General features: G+C 44.9%; 3 protein-coding genes across 4 annotated transcripts; 1 reads left to right on the top strand and 2 right to left on the bottom strand.

The window, feature by feature from the left end:
- Positions 1-408: 408 nt before the first annotated feature.
- Positions 409-1,405, bottom strand: LOC108142499 (glycine cleavage system H protein, mitochondrial). Its single transcript, XM_017266396.2, has 3 exons — positions 1,088-1,405; positions 751-1,029; positions 409-683 (listed from the first exon to the last, which is right to left on the bottom strand). Exons 1-3 carry the CDS (start codon positions 1,203-1,205, stop codon positions 583-585), a joined length of 498 nt encoding a protein of 165 aa, XP_017121885.1. The 5' UTR covers positions 1,206-1,405; the 3' UTR covers positions 409-582.
- Positions 1,406-1,860: 455 nt separating this feature from the next.
- LOC108142826 lies at positions 1,861-6,251 on the bottom strand. The gene is made up of 5 exons (XM_017266890.2): positions 5,843-6,251; positions 4,753-5,041; positions 3,274-3,605; positions 2,425-2,504; positions 1,861-2,365 (listed from the first exon to the last, which is right to left on the bottom strand). Exons 1-5 carry the CDS (start codon positions 5,921-5,923, stop codon positions 2,047-2,049), a joined length of 1,101 nt encoding a protein of 366 aa, XP_017122379.1. The 5' UTR covers positions 5,924-6,251; the 3' UTR covers positions 1,861-2,046.
- A 680-nt stretch (positions 6,252-6,931) lies between these two features.
- LOC108142671 (mucin-22) lies at positions 6,932-10,942 on the top strand. 2 transcript variants are annotated; one of them, XM_041708022.1, is made up of 3 exons: positions 6,932-7,912; positions 7,978-10,390; positions 10,450-10,942. In XM_041708022.1, exons 1-2 carry the CDS (start codon positions 7,270-7,272, stop codon positions 10,329-10,331), a joined length of 2,997 nt encoding a protein of 998 aa, XP_041563956.1. In that variant the 5' UTR covers positions 6,932-7,269; the 3' UTR covers positions 10,332-10,390; positions 10,450-10,942. The 2 variants fall into 2 exon arrangements, with proteins under 2 accessions (XP_041563956.1, XP_017122165.1); XM_017266676.2 differs by having other exon boundaries at positions 6,934-7,912; positions 7,975-10,390.
- The last annotated feature ends 1,590 nt before the right edge of the window (positions 10,943-12,532 follow it).

Below are 12,532 nucleotides of genomic sequence, written 5' to 3'. Positions count from 1 at the left end.
TTGCAAGGCGCGACTTGGTACATCCTTATCGCCCAAGCACAGCGTAACTTTCCAGTGAGGTAGGTGTGTCTGTCCATCACCCATCAGGTGATGGCTGGATCTGGATGCCATGGCGTGCGCCATTGTCTGTCCCGGCAACAGTGTTGAATGTTATTTTCAAATCCGATCAAGCACGCCGTTCCAAGCTGATCCGATCCGTAATATTATGAAATTGAGTGGTTTTTCTCTCTCTCTCTCTCTCTCTATCTCTCTCTTAGTCTTCGGCAGAGTGATTTCTTATCTTTGAGTGACTCTCAGCACGTTTTCTCTTCAGTGTTTTTTTTTTGTCTTATCACCCAGAAGGTTTCCATGGGGGAGCAGACTGCGTCTGTCACCCGCAGGTCAAGATGCCCAATTTCAAATATAATATTTGGATTTACTGTTGATTCTTATTCGTAACAAATTTCAAGTGCTACAACAACGTGTGTATGGCGATGAGTTTAGTTGGTGATTTTTGGGTATGCGTGTAGTTGATAACAAATGCTAGATCGTTTGTTTTAGGGCTACAGTCAAGGTGGTTGGATGCTGGGTTAGCTGCTGGTCCTAGTGATCGCCACTGCTGCTCACAAAGGTTTTGTACTGTTCCTCGGTCATGAGGGCGTCCAGTTCCTGGGGATTCTTAAGGTCCACCTTGAAGAGCCAGCCTGTAAAAGTGGATTGAATATTGTGATTATGATGATCTGGTTAATGGGTTTCTATATCAGATCTTACCCTTCTCATAGCAGCTGCTGTTCACCAGAGCCGGTGTGTCCTCCACCAGGGCGTTTTTCTCCGTCACCTTGCCGCTGACTGGGGAGTAGACCTCGCTAGCCGCCTTAACACTCTCCAGGGCTCCACATTCGTCATCCTGCTTGAGTTCCGTGCCCGGTTCCGGCAGCTGGGCAAAGACCACATCTCCCAGGGCCTCCTGGGCGTAGCTGGAGATGCCCACGATGGCATTGTTCCCGGACACCAGTTCCACCCACTCGTGTTTGTTTGTGTAGCGACGTTCTGGCGGGGATTACAGTTTGAGATTCGTTGGGTATTGCATAAACCGTGGTGGGATTACCTTTGGCTAGCAGGCTTGTCAGATGGAAGGCGCGCCCGTGGACGGCGGCAAGGGGCGTGGCACTCAGCTGGCGGGCAGCCTGCAGCCCAATCCGTGCGAATTTGGTGATGAAAACCATATTTTTTTCAGTCAAATACAAAGGCAACTGCCGGTGAAGTGATTTTTTTGTCCGCTCCCGGGGGTGTTTCGGTGACAAATGATCGGATTCAAAACACACGCGTTACGTTTAATGCCCGGCTCTCGAGATGAAAGTCGAATATTGCCCGGCTTATCAGAAATCCGACAATATATTGTGAACTTTTGTTGACCCGAAGAAGAACAGCAGCAACTTGAAATTGGGCCTAAAAATTCCATAGCGCCTGTCTATCGATAACAATAGCAGTCTATCGGTGTGTCGCACTACTCTACATTTTAGCGGGTTGTTTAAAAAATTCAAAAATATTTGTTTTCCCTTTGTTAAAATTATTTTGGGTATTTCGAAAGTGAAACCAGCCAAAATCATTTTCAATTACGTAATTGTAAGACATTTCTTTCGCCAAGTTATCTTAAAGTACCAATTTGTTAATCAATTTCCCCTATTGTTAAATTTAAAAAACCTTTATAAAATGAAGAAGGCATCAAAAATTTGTTTTGATGTTCCTCCTGTATTTCTAATCTCTTCCCAATTAAATCGTTGCTGGGGGCCATTTTCCGCTTTAATCGGCGACCCCCGACTTATCAGCTCTGTGAAATATAAACATATAAACAAAATACCATTCAACTGGTAATGAAAATAACTACAACAATTTTATATATTTACAACTGCACACTTATTATGTTATTAACATGCAAATAAATAAAAATACTATGCACAACAATTGTTCATACCGAAAAAAATTTGAACTAGACTTTAGCTGTCACTTGGGGGAATATTTGAGAATTATATTATAGAAGAGGGCTTTTCGGGGGCGCCAAAAGGCTTAGTACTGGCGTGGGCGCAATATGCCATTGGGGCTGGGCTGCGGGGAGTAGTCAGGCTGGGGGAATCCCGCCGTTGCCACCACAATGGTCTCCTGCACCGGAACCTGCGAGGATTGGCGCAATGGGCGACTGTTCTGCGGATTTGGAGCCGGGTACTGCTGGAAGGCGTTGAGGTCTCGGAAGCGGCGATCCATCAGATTGGAGTCCATCGACAAGTGCGCCGCCCGGACAATGGCCTCCTCGTTAACCTCGATCGTCTCTGCCGTAGAACGGGTTTCCGGAATGTAGGCTGCGTTATTATACGCCTGGATCTCCACCCTAACAATATAGATCGGAAATTAGTTTGGTGGGGCTACACACTAATTGATTCTACTCACTTCTCCTCCTCGTATGCGCGAATCGGCGGCCTGGTAGTCAGAATATCATTTGAATCCTTGCGAGGATTAAACAACGTATCCTATGAAAAGGAAGATAAAATTTAATATTTTTTTAACGCATATTCTTAGATTTAAAACAATTAACACACAACAAAAAAAATGTCTTTAAAATTGGTTCGTATGATTAAAAAAAAAAGAAAACAGAAAACGTCTTCATATTTCATTTGTGAGTTATCTGTCAAAAAGACTAAAATAATGTTAAAACCTTAAAAAGAAGCGCTAAAATAAACATTTATTTTTCTTAAGCCACTGCACATTGTACAATTTTTAAATATTTCAGCATTAAAAGAAAATTGTAAACCCCTTTTTTATTGAGAAATTAAAAGACTTTCAATATATACATTGTTTGAAAAAGTTTCCTAATGAAAAATATGGTCAAAATTGTTGCTATTGAATTTATTTCTAATGAAAATGCATCCATTTTTTGCTTAATGTTTGAACTAAAGATTAGTTTTGAGTTTTTTGTTAGTACAACTCAGTTCAATCGAACTGGGCACCCGGTTAGTAATCATTTTCCCCGGTGCTTCGGTAAAACGAACCCGAAATCGCAGGAATCTGCTATCACGCCAAACTGAGGCCATTTACTTATCAGCCGTTACCACCACCATTCCGAGTTATTGGCGACAGAGTGCTAAGTTTAGCCATGTCGTAGTCGCTGCCCGTTTTTCTGCGTTGTTGGAATATTTTCACAGACAGTGGCGGAAATTAATGGAATCGGAGAAGACAACGCCAGCGAGCATAAGTGGGCGATGAGCTCACCCACTGACCCCGAATACGACCACCACTTACCACACTATCCTTATCGGTGGCAATGCGAGCGGCTCTCATCAGCAGATAAATAAGCAGTCCAACGTTGATGAACCACAAAACAAATCCCTTGAAAGAGATGATCATCATCGATATGGCGGCCACTCCACCGGCGATTAGAGTAGCAGCCATGGGATCAATTGGGCCAGCGTTCACGCTATTGGCATTGTACTTGAGAGCCGCATCATTGAAGCGTCCGTAATCGACTCCAAAGATCACTCCGGAGGCAACGTCCATGCAGCAAATGGCGGCCACGAAAAAGGCCCATGTGTAAATGGCTGTAAGGGTTAGCTTTGGGTTATCCTTTTTTACCGCTGAAAAGGATTGAAGATACAAATATTACTCAAGGTATAATCCATCACAGTTGGGATAGTTACATAATAGAATCACTTTAACATGTGATACTTAAATGGGTTTTCTTATTGGTGATACATCAATCAATCTTATAATTAAGTCATTAAAATATTTATTTTTATACCCCTACTATAATTTCAATCTGAAGCTTGCAAACACAGTGAAGGCTCAAAAAAATCTGAATAAGTGCCGGGTCGCCACTTATATGTTGGTCCTTTCAGCCGGATGATGCTGGTGAAGATGCATAAGGTGGTGCAGAAATAATAATAAATAAATTATAATAAGAATCGTGGAGCTTTTCGTTCGCTTGGGCTTAGTATTCAAGTTACCTATATTGTTCCTAAAACAAAAAACATCTTATTAAAAAAAATACGGCCCTAAATGTTTTTGGAACGATGGAGTTGGAAACTATTATTTACAAAATACTCATTTTTCACTAGTTGAATTGGCAACTATTTTTATTTAGATGATACTCGTTCCTCACTGGTTGCCATACGCTAACAAGTCTGAATACATAATTTGACTTTGGGACTTCATCATTTATTACTATTTTGAAAGTCACAAAGGTTTCAATAAAATATTTAGACACAACAATATCATTCCATTTTTTGTCTACATATTTGTTTTTAAATTATCAAACAATTGATAAGGCATTACAAACGTTATGATAAATTGTATACCAACTTAGTAACGAGCTGATTTTCAATTACGTCATAGTTCTCCTACCTAATTTATTAAATACATACATTGTTACAAAACATAAAAAATTTAATAAAAAACCAAGACATTTCTTGGAATAAATTCAAGCAGATTAAGAAAATATATGAACTGGTATGAACGCTTAACTAAAAGCAAAAGTAAATCAACTATTATAGTGGGGAATAACCGTCAATGAAATCATTATAGATACAACACATCATATAAGTTTCAAGCGAACTTATCATTAACTTTTGTTTATTTGGCTTTATTGTGGGCATTTGTGGCATTTTATCATTTGGTTCCGCTGCCTGATAAAAACAAGTTCCTAAATTTCTTCAAGTGAATCATAAAGGTTTCATTATCTTAATTCATATATGCAGTTCATTTCTATTTTCCCACAATACTCACACAAAAGCAGCACGATCGAGACGATGAGCCAGCAGACAGAAACTCCCAGGTATACGGAATCCCAAATCAACATCTGGCTGGGATCGAACACGGTCTTTACTGAATTCAGAATAGTTTGGTCGTAGTTTTGGTAGTCGGCGGGGTCCATCTTGCATCCGCCCTTAAAGTACAGGTCGAAAAAGACTGTCTTTACCATAGTTCCATAATTCAAGACATTTGTAATGTAGAGCACACAGTTGAAGGCGCATATCGCTGTGATGGTCAGGCCCATCCAGATGATTGACTGAGCCTGTGGAAAAAAAGTTATTATTTTCATGGGAGCTATTTTAAAAGACTAGGAGAAAACTAGTTGAGATTTAATAAAACTGACACTAATTGAACTCTTGCCTATAATCGACTTAAAAATTTAAATACAAAAAAAAATGCAAATGACCTAAGGTTGCAGAAATTTGTTCTTTTATGAATGGTATTTAATTTCTTTCTAATGTTGGTCGTTTGTTTTTAAATATTTGTATGGGTAGAAAACCTTAATTAAAATTTTTTAATAAAATTTTTACCCGTTTATGGTTTGTTATAAATTTTTAAGCTTATATACAAATATTAATGATCAATAATAGCATTTGTATTAAATTTTTTTTGTTTGTTAATTGAATAAATTTCTTAAGTAATAAAAGTGTTCATTGGATAAAATCAAACTTGAAACACGAGTTAAAATAGTTTAAATTTTAAAATTATTGAAGTTCGATTGCACTTCCGTTTTTGAATCCTAACAATTTTATAAAACGCAATTATTTAAATTATTATATTTAGAGCATTTGTTTCAGTTGTTTACAAATGTCAATCTAATCGGATTGCTAAAAGTCTTTATTTATCAGGGGGAATCTCCCAAATGAGTCAATGCAGATTATATAACGACTTGCAAACGAACAGATAAAAAAGTGGACTCTGAGATTGCGAATGGACATTCAATTCAAGTAAGTGCCTTCAATGTCAGTTCCAATATCTGCCTATATCTCTTATCAATACACATAGAATGGGGTCGCGGTCGCTTGCTGGTGACTGTGACAGTGACTTACTACTGTTTACTTACCACTCCGAGAATTCCGGCCCAAAGTACGGCCGTTTTGAGGGAGCCAAAGTGCTTGATGCTCGGCGCCGGCGGTGGATACATATTGCAGTGACTGTTGGATCTGCAGGGGTGGTTTTGGTTGCTATATTCTCACGCCTCCGGATGCGGGACTTAAATCGATCTGAATAGTTCGGGTTGAGTGCGCTTTTGCAATTCGCGACGTCCGTTGGCCAACTGAACGATCGGGCCGGACAATTATATTGGCGACGCGTTTTGCAGCTCGTTTATCTGCCGATAACTAAGCGATAATGTCTAAAAAAGCCAATTGACCGGGGCTTTTATTTTTATTTTCCTTCATCGGTTTTTTACTTCGATGCCGTGTCGATATGCGCTCGCTTTTCGTTTCGTTCGTTAACTGAATGTTGGGTTTTCAGCCAAAGCATTTATCGGGCCTTAACTTTCGTTCTGAGTTCGGATGGTAAATATTATATTATCGCTGCTGATAAGGCCATTTGCTTCGGTTGAAATTCTGGCCCAAAATCGAATGGCTAAAATTGGAGAGCTGGAATCTTATCGGACGTCTGTATTAGCACATTAGTGATGTCTTTCCTTATCATTGCGTAAATGCTCGTATTTTAGTGATTACCTCATGGGAAAATTATTTTAATTATTTGTTTGGTTAGCTTACATACATTCAAAGTGCGCGGGTTAAGGGCGACCTCTGGTGGTTGGTAGAGGAACTGAAACGGCATTACATTGCATGACAAACAAGACACGTCATTACTAAAAGAGGACAAATAAGCTAATAGCAAAGTTTTAATAGCACAAATATAAGCCAACAAATATTTAGAATAATTAAAACACTCTATCAAGTCAATGTATAAAAAAAAGCATTTAATTTTCTATAATAATTAGTTTTTCCATCATGCAAGCTGCAACGTCGTCATATCTTTTCGCTGTTTGATCGTGGTAGACCGCCCAGGCAGCCGCCATTTCCGTGACGTGCGAGCGAGATGACTAGCCCATACTTTCCCGCCGTGCCAGGGCAGCGTGCGTGCTAGTGAGCGAGACGACTATCTGCCGTCGACAAGAACCGCTGCAGCAACATACGCATTTTTAACCCTAAAAAATACAGCACCGAGGCTTTAGTACAGTCAAAGTGACGCCGCGACAACCCAGAACAAAATCGAAAATTAAAAACCGGAGGAGATTGTTGTTCCTGGTGTCCAAAGAAAAGGAGAGCGAGTTGTGCTGTGCGTGTGGCTGCCCCCCCCAGATAAAATAAGCAATTAGTGGAGTGTGCAGTGCAAAAGTTCAGCTTGTCGTAATCGCCGATTAATTGAAAAGAAGCGGCTTGCAGTTGCGCGTGTTGCGCCCGCTAAAACCGAAGAACACCATCACTACGGCGTGCTCATCCGGATCCGAAAGCGAAACGCCAACGCCACACGATGAACAATCAACTGAACCCGGCCACCTATCGCAAGTTCAACAATCTGCTCAGTAGCGGAGCGGTCACTGTGACCGGTCCCAGCCAGCCGCGAATCCTCAAGACGACGCGTTTGGTGGTTCCCGGAGGCGGCGGCGGAGGAGGTGGTGCCGTCGGATTGGCCACTGGAGGTGGCTCATCGGGCGGCGGAGTCGCGCAGCAGCAGGCGGTCAGCGATGCGGAGGCGGGAGGCCTGGGCGTCGGTGGCCTGGCCACGCGATGCTACATCTGCGACGACCGCTGCGAGCCGCAGACCTCGCTCACCGATATGTGCACCACCCATACGGCCACCAAGTTCCCCAACAAACTGGCTCAGCTCGTGGGCGAGGGATTCCTCGTGATTGTATGCGGCGAGGATTACGTGTGCTCGCGCTGCACCAATCTGGTTAACTACTACGACCGCCTGGAGAACGATGTGGAGCGCGTGAAGACGAACCTCATCAGTCTGCTGAACAAGAAGTACGCCATTAACGAGGATGTGGGCCTGGAGGGCAGTCCGCCGCTCAAGATGCAGAAAATGGGCACGGGTGCCGCCAATCGTTCGCTGGAGGAGAGTCCCACTGGGGACGTATTGCGACCACGCAAGGTTTTGCAGGGAAATCCAGGTGAGCATTTTGTTGAAACAATTTCCAGGTCATCATTTAAAGCTGTTTCTTTTATTTTGTAGTAGGTACGCCCAAGATCGCCGCAGGAACACCCCAGAGCAGCGTCCAGGGCACACAGACGGTCCAGCGCAAGGCCACCAAGATCTACAAGTGCACCTCGTGCGATTACAAGACCTCGGACATGCGGCTCTTCAACACGCATTATGAGACCTGCAAGCAGCAGACCTTCCAGTGCAAGACCTGCCGCAAGATCTTCCCGCACTTCGGGGCCATGAAGCAGCATATGGTGCGCGACCACAACACTGCCATGGACAACACTTGTGCCATGTGCCACATCAACTTTGTGAACGAGAACAGCCTGCGCAAGCACATGGAGACCAACCACGCCACCAATGTGCTGGTGACCAGCACCACAACCATACCGGCTGCTGCTGCCCCGGTGGCTGCCGCTGCGGCCGCCGCTGCTGCCGCCGCCTCTGAGAATCTGAACGTGGTCGGAGCTTCGCTGTACACATGCAACCATTGTCAGTTCAAGTCCACGGACAAGGGCGTCTTCGATGAGCATATGCGGAAGCACGCCGCCGGCAAGCCCAAGCCTTTTAAGTGCCGTCTGTGCTCACAGCGCTTTGAGACGCGCGAAGCGGCCACCGTGCACGCCAAGCAGCATCAGACCAACTTCTTCAAGTGCGGCACTTGCTCGATGACCTTCCCCAAGCGGGAGCTGCTCGTCAAGCACTTCGAGGTGCATCAGAATCCGACCGCAGCTGCGGTCTCGCCCAAACAGCCGGTCAGCCAGAACTTGAATACCCAGAAACTGCTCCAGGAGACCATTGACGAGGCACTGAGCGACACTGTGCCTGCTTCGGCATCCGCAGCCGCCGCTGTGGTGGCCACCAGCGAGGCGGAGAACAACATCCGCTTCTTCTCGTGCAGCATTTGCTCCCTGACCTTCATCCAGGAACAATACTATACCCATCATATGGAGACCCATAGACGCGACAAGAAGGGAGCTTCGACCGGCGCCACTGCTCTCAATTCGGCAGCCACGGCTTTGCTGAGCGATGAACCCGGTGAGGCAGCCGGAAAAGGTGGAGACGAGGGCGGTGAGCAGAACGCCGAGGCCGACATTGAGAGTCTGTTCGAGAAGCTGCACTCCGACAAGAACGAGAGCGGCGAGGCGCCCAAGGCAGGCACCAAAGCCGGTGGAATGGTCATCACCTCGCAGGAGGGCAGCGGCGGAATCACTTTTAATATAACTATTCCGCAACCGGACGGTGACCAGTCGCAAAAGGATTCTCCCAACGCCACAGCTTCTGTCCCCATTGACATGCCCAATCTGGATCAAGCCGAAGACGAATCCCAGTCGCAGGGCAGCGTTGACGCCAAGGTTGAAAGCGGCGAGGCCTCCACTGCCGAGAGCAAGTCCAATGCCGCTCCCGTTTCCATGCCCAGTTTAGATGATGACAATGAGGCCGCAGCTGCCGAGGCTGAGGTCACAGAGGAAACCAAGGCGACCAGCAAAGCGGGTCTAGAGAAATCCAAGACCAAGGCCGGGGAGAGCACCAAGCCCAAGGAGGCCGCTGCAGAGGAACCACAGCCCTCGGACGAAGGGGAGAAGCGTGAAGCCACGGACACGCCCACAACCGAATCGGAGGCTGCAGCTGCGGCCGCAGAAGGAGCCGAATCTGGCGAAGGCGAAGTGACCGCCGGGACCGGAACTGAGGGCGAGTCTGGCGAAGCTGCCGCCGGCGAGCATGTGGCCATGGAACTGGACGAGGCCATGCAGGCGCAGGTTGATGGGGGCCAAATAAAGTTCATCGTCAACGAGAACGGCCATCTCCTTCAGCTGGACAATCACATCCTGACCGACGCCGAAGGCAACCAGATAATTGTACAGGATCCCGAGCAGATCCAGCAGCTGCTGCAAAGCGTGGGAGTCCTGCAGTCCGAAGGAATGGAGGGCGAAACCCTTCAGATGATGACCGACGGCAGTGGCCAGATGGTCCTTGTCCATGGCGACAACAATGAGCAGCAGCTGATCGATGCCTCGCTCCTCAATTCGGAGGGTCAGTTGATCATCCAGCAGGGCCAGGATGGCGAGGAAGGCGCTCATGTCATCAGCGAGGATGGTACCCGCATCCCAGTGTCCGTATCGTACACGGAAGATGGCCAACCCATCGTCCAGGTTCAGCAGCAGGTCTTGGAGGCCGCCCAGCAGGCGGCAGCCAGCGCTGCCGGCAGTGCCGACGACAAGGAGGCGGCTGCCGCCTCGGCCGGCGAGGAGGTTCAGGTGTCGGAGGCATCCAGCGCCACGGCATCCACCACCGCGGTGGCCACCAGCACGGCCAGCAGCAGCGGCGGAGCCTCCGGCGGCAGTTTCTTCGCTCTGGAGGAGTTTACGGAGACGAAGGCCGACTAGGATTGGCCCTAGGGGCGGGGCCGTGACCACTACACCATACTGGCATGCGAAGAGGACTGGTGAGTTCAAAGGAGCACCGTTCAAAAGAACCAAATTATAACTCCCACATCGCTTGCAGGTTTTAGCTGTGGGCGCGCTCAAAGGTCTCTGGAGGACTTTTGCACACCCACCAACTGCAACCAACATCCGGACACACACACATCCAAAACCGGAGCCCACATTTACAGACAACTGAACACGAAGACAGAGGAACACACAAACCTATTCAATATATATTTACATTTAGCATATGTATTAAACACTCCAGTAAACTAAACAAACGATTTATTATTCACGAACCAGAAGAAGATAAACGTAATTCAATCAATCAAATTGTTCATTCGGTCCGTTTCGCTCTCGGCTGCCAGGGATCTCAAACCAGATCGCTCTGGCTGCCTCTATAAAATCGTGTCTAGGTTTAGCAATAGTTTAGGCAAAAATGCAAGATGAAAGCGAAAAATTGTATAAGCATAGAGTTTATTTGAGATACTTGGAATATGTTTAAAATATGTATTTACACGCCAACACAATACAAAAACAATTACACTAAATAAAATCGATTAAAACACAAAGGAATAGGATTCGATATTGGCTCGATGTTATTCAGAACTGTTGCTGCTTCCTAAGAAACTCGTGACGCCCGTATAAACGCATTGTTAGGTGAATGTTACCCGTAACCCACTTTGATTAGCCCCCAGTTTCAACCCAACACACACACACACATAGCTGCACGCCACAAACACACCCAGAAATATACATATATATATGTCAAGCAACTTGAAATATATTATTGTAAAGTAACGAACATCGATGCCATGTTTCTGTGTTGTTTACTTTGTGTGCGATCTTTGGAATTTGGAATGCATGTAAATCAATTCAGATAAGATAACTTAACATCTTTATACCAATGAATACAGATGACCCATAAGTCAGGCAGTTATCCCAACGTTTACATATTGTCACCATCAATTCTCAGGTCTAGTGGGCCATTGACCTTTAAAAGTAGCTTAGTCAGTTATGAATAGAAAAAATCAATGTTTTGAAAAATGCATATTTAATAGCGAAACTTTCGACTCGTTGCTCGACACCTGTTGGCCATTGATGTATATTTAAATGTTCAGTTAGTTGATTAATAAGATTTAATACTAGCTTGGATACTAAACCCCCAGCGGTGGCATAAAAGCTGTTCAGACTGCCATTAAAGCCTTATGAATGCTCCGTTCCGATCCATAAATCAGCGACTGTTGAGAATCTAAATACAGCAACCGAAATACTGCAACCGGATTGGCACGTGGATGGGGTTTCAGATGAATCGAACGACGAACATGATCAGATAGATCGAACTAATGTTTGTTTGATAGTTTGAGATCCCAACGAAATAGGACATATACAAATCTGCGGTCTTCGCCTGCGGGTTGTCTACCATTTGTCTAATGCATATTTAAGCGCTTAATGGATCTGTTGAGAGGAAGATCGGATAAGCGAAGCCGCTATGAATAATTCATATTCGAAGATGTGTGAATGGAGTATTCTACCAACTGATCGGGGACTTGAGTGCAGCGGTAGCATTCATTCATTTACATGGTGAACTTTTGGAGATGACCGCGGTAATCTCTTAACGATATTTGTGTGTCCCAAGGCCGGAACCAAATTGGGGATTAGTTTGGGGCGAGCATCAATCAGCAACTTGTTTCGGTGACATTAAACGGTGTCAACTCAATTTGGTTTACTAGTCTGGTTACATTTAGGCGGTCTTGAAGAGTCGGTCAATATTATGCAGCGGCCTTAATTAGGCTCCCACATGCAAATGAGCGGTGACAGGTGCAATCTTCTTGTTGATTGCCTCAAAAAGCGAAAGTCGTTCTTAAAGACAAGGCCGTAAGATCGGATCGGATCGGATCGGATCGGTATACTATGACATTTTTATAACAAAGAAGCCAGGCCAAAAGTGAACTGATGAAAGCTGACATTTTAGTGCGGCTAATTTGTGAGTCATTAGCATAGAAAACATGATTTCAACTACTTATGCAGTCAGTAAATCTTAGAATTTATAAGGAACATTCTTAACATATTTCAAAAGCATAGTTGTCAGTCTCTACACTGGAAGAAAAATGGTAAACAAAAAAAGGTAACATCGCCAATATAAAATTGCTAATAAAGAT

Source organism: Drosophila elegans, unplaced genomic scaffold (assembly GCF_018152505.1).
Source record: "Drosophila elegans isolate 14027-0461.03 unplaced genomic scaffold, ASM1815250v1 contig_208, whole genome shotgun sequence".
Lineage (NCBI taxonomy): Eukaryota > Metazoa > Arthropoda > Insecta > Diptera > Drosophilidae > Drosophila > Drosophila elegans.
This window is presented reverse-complemented; position numbering and strand designations above follow the sequence as displayed.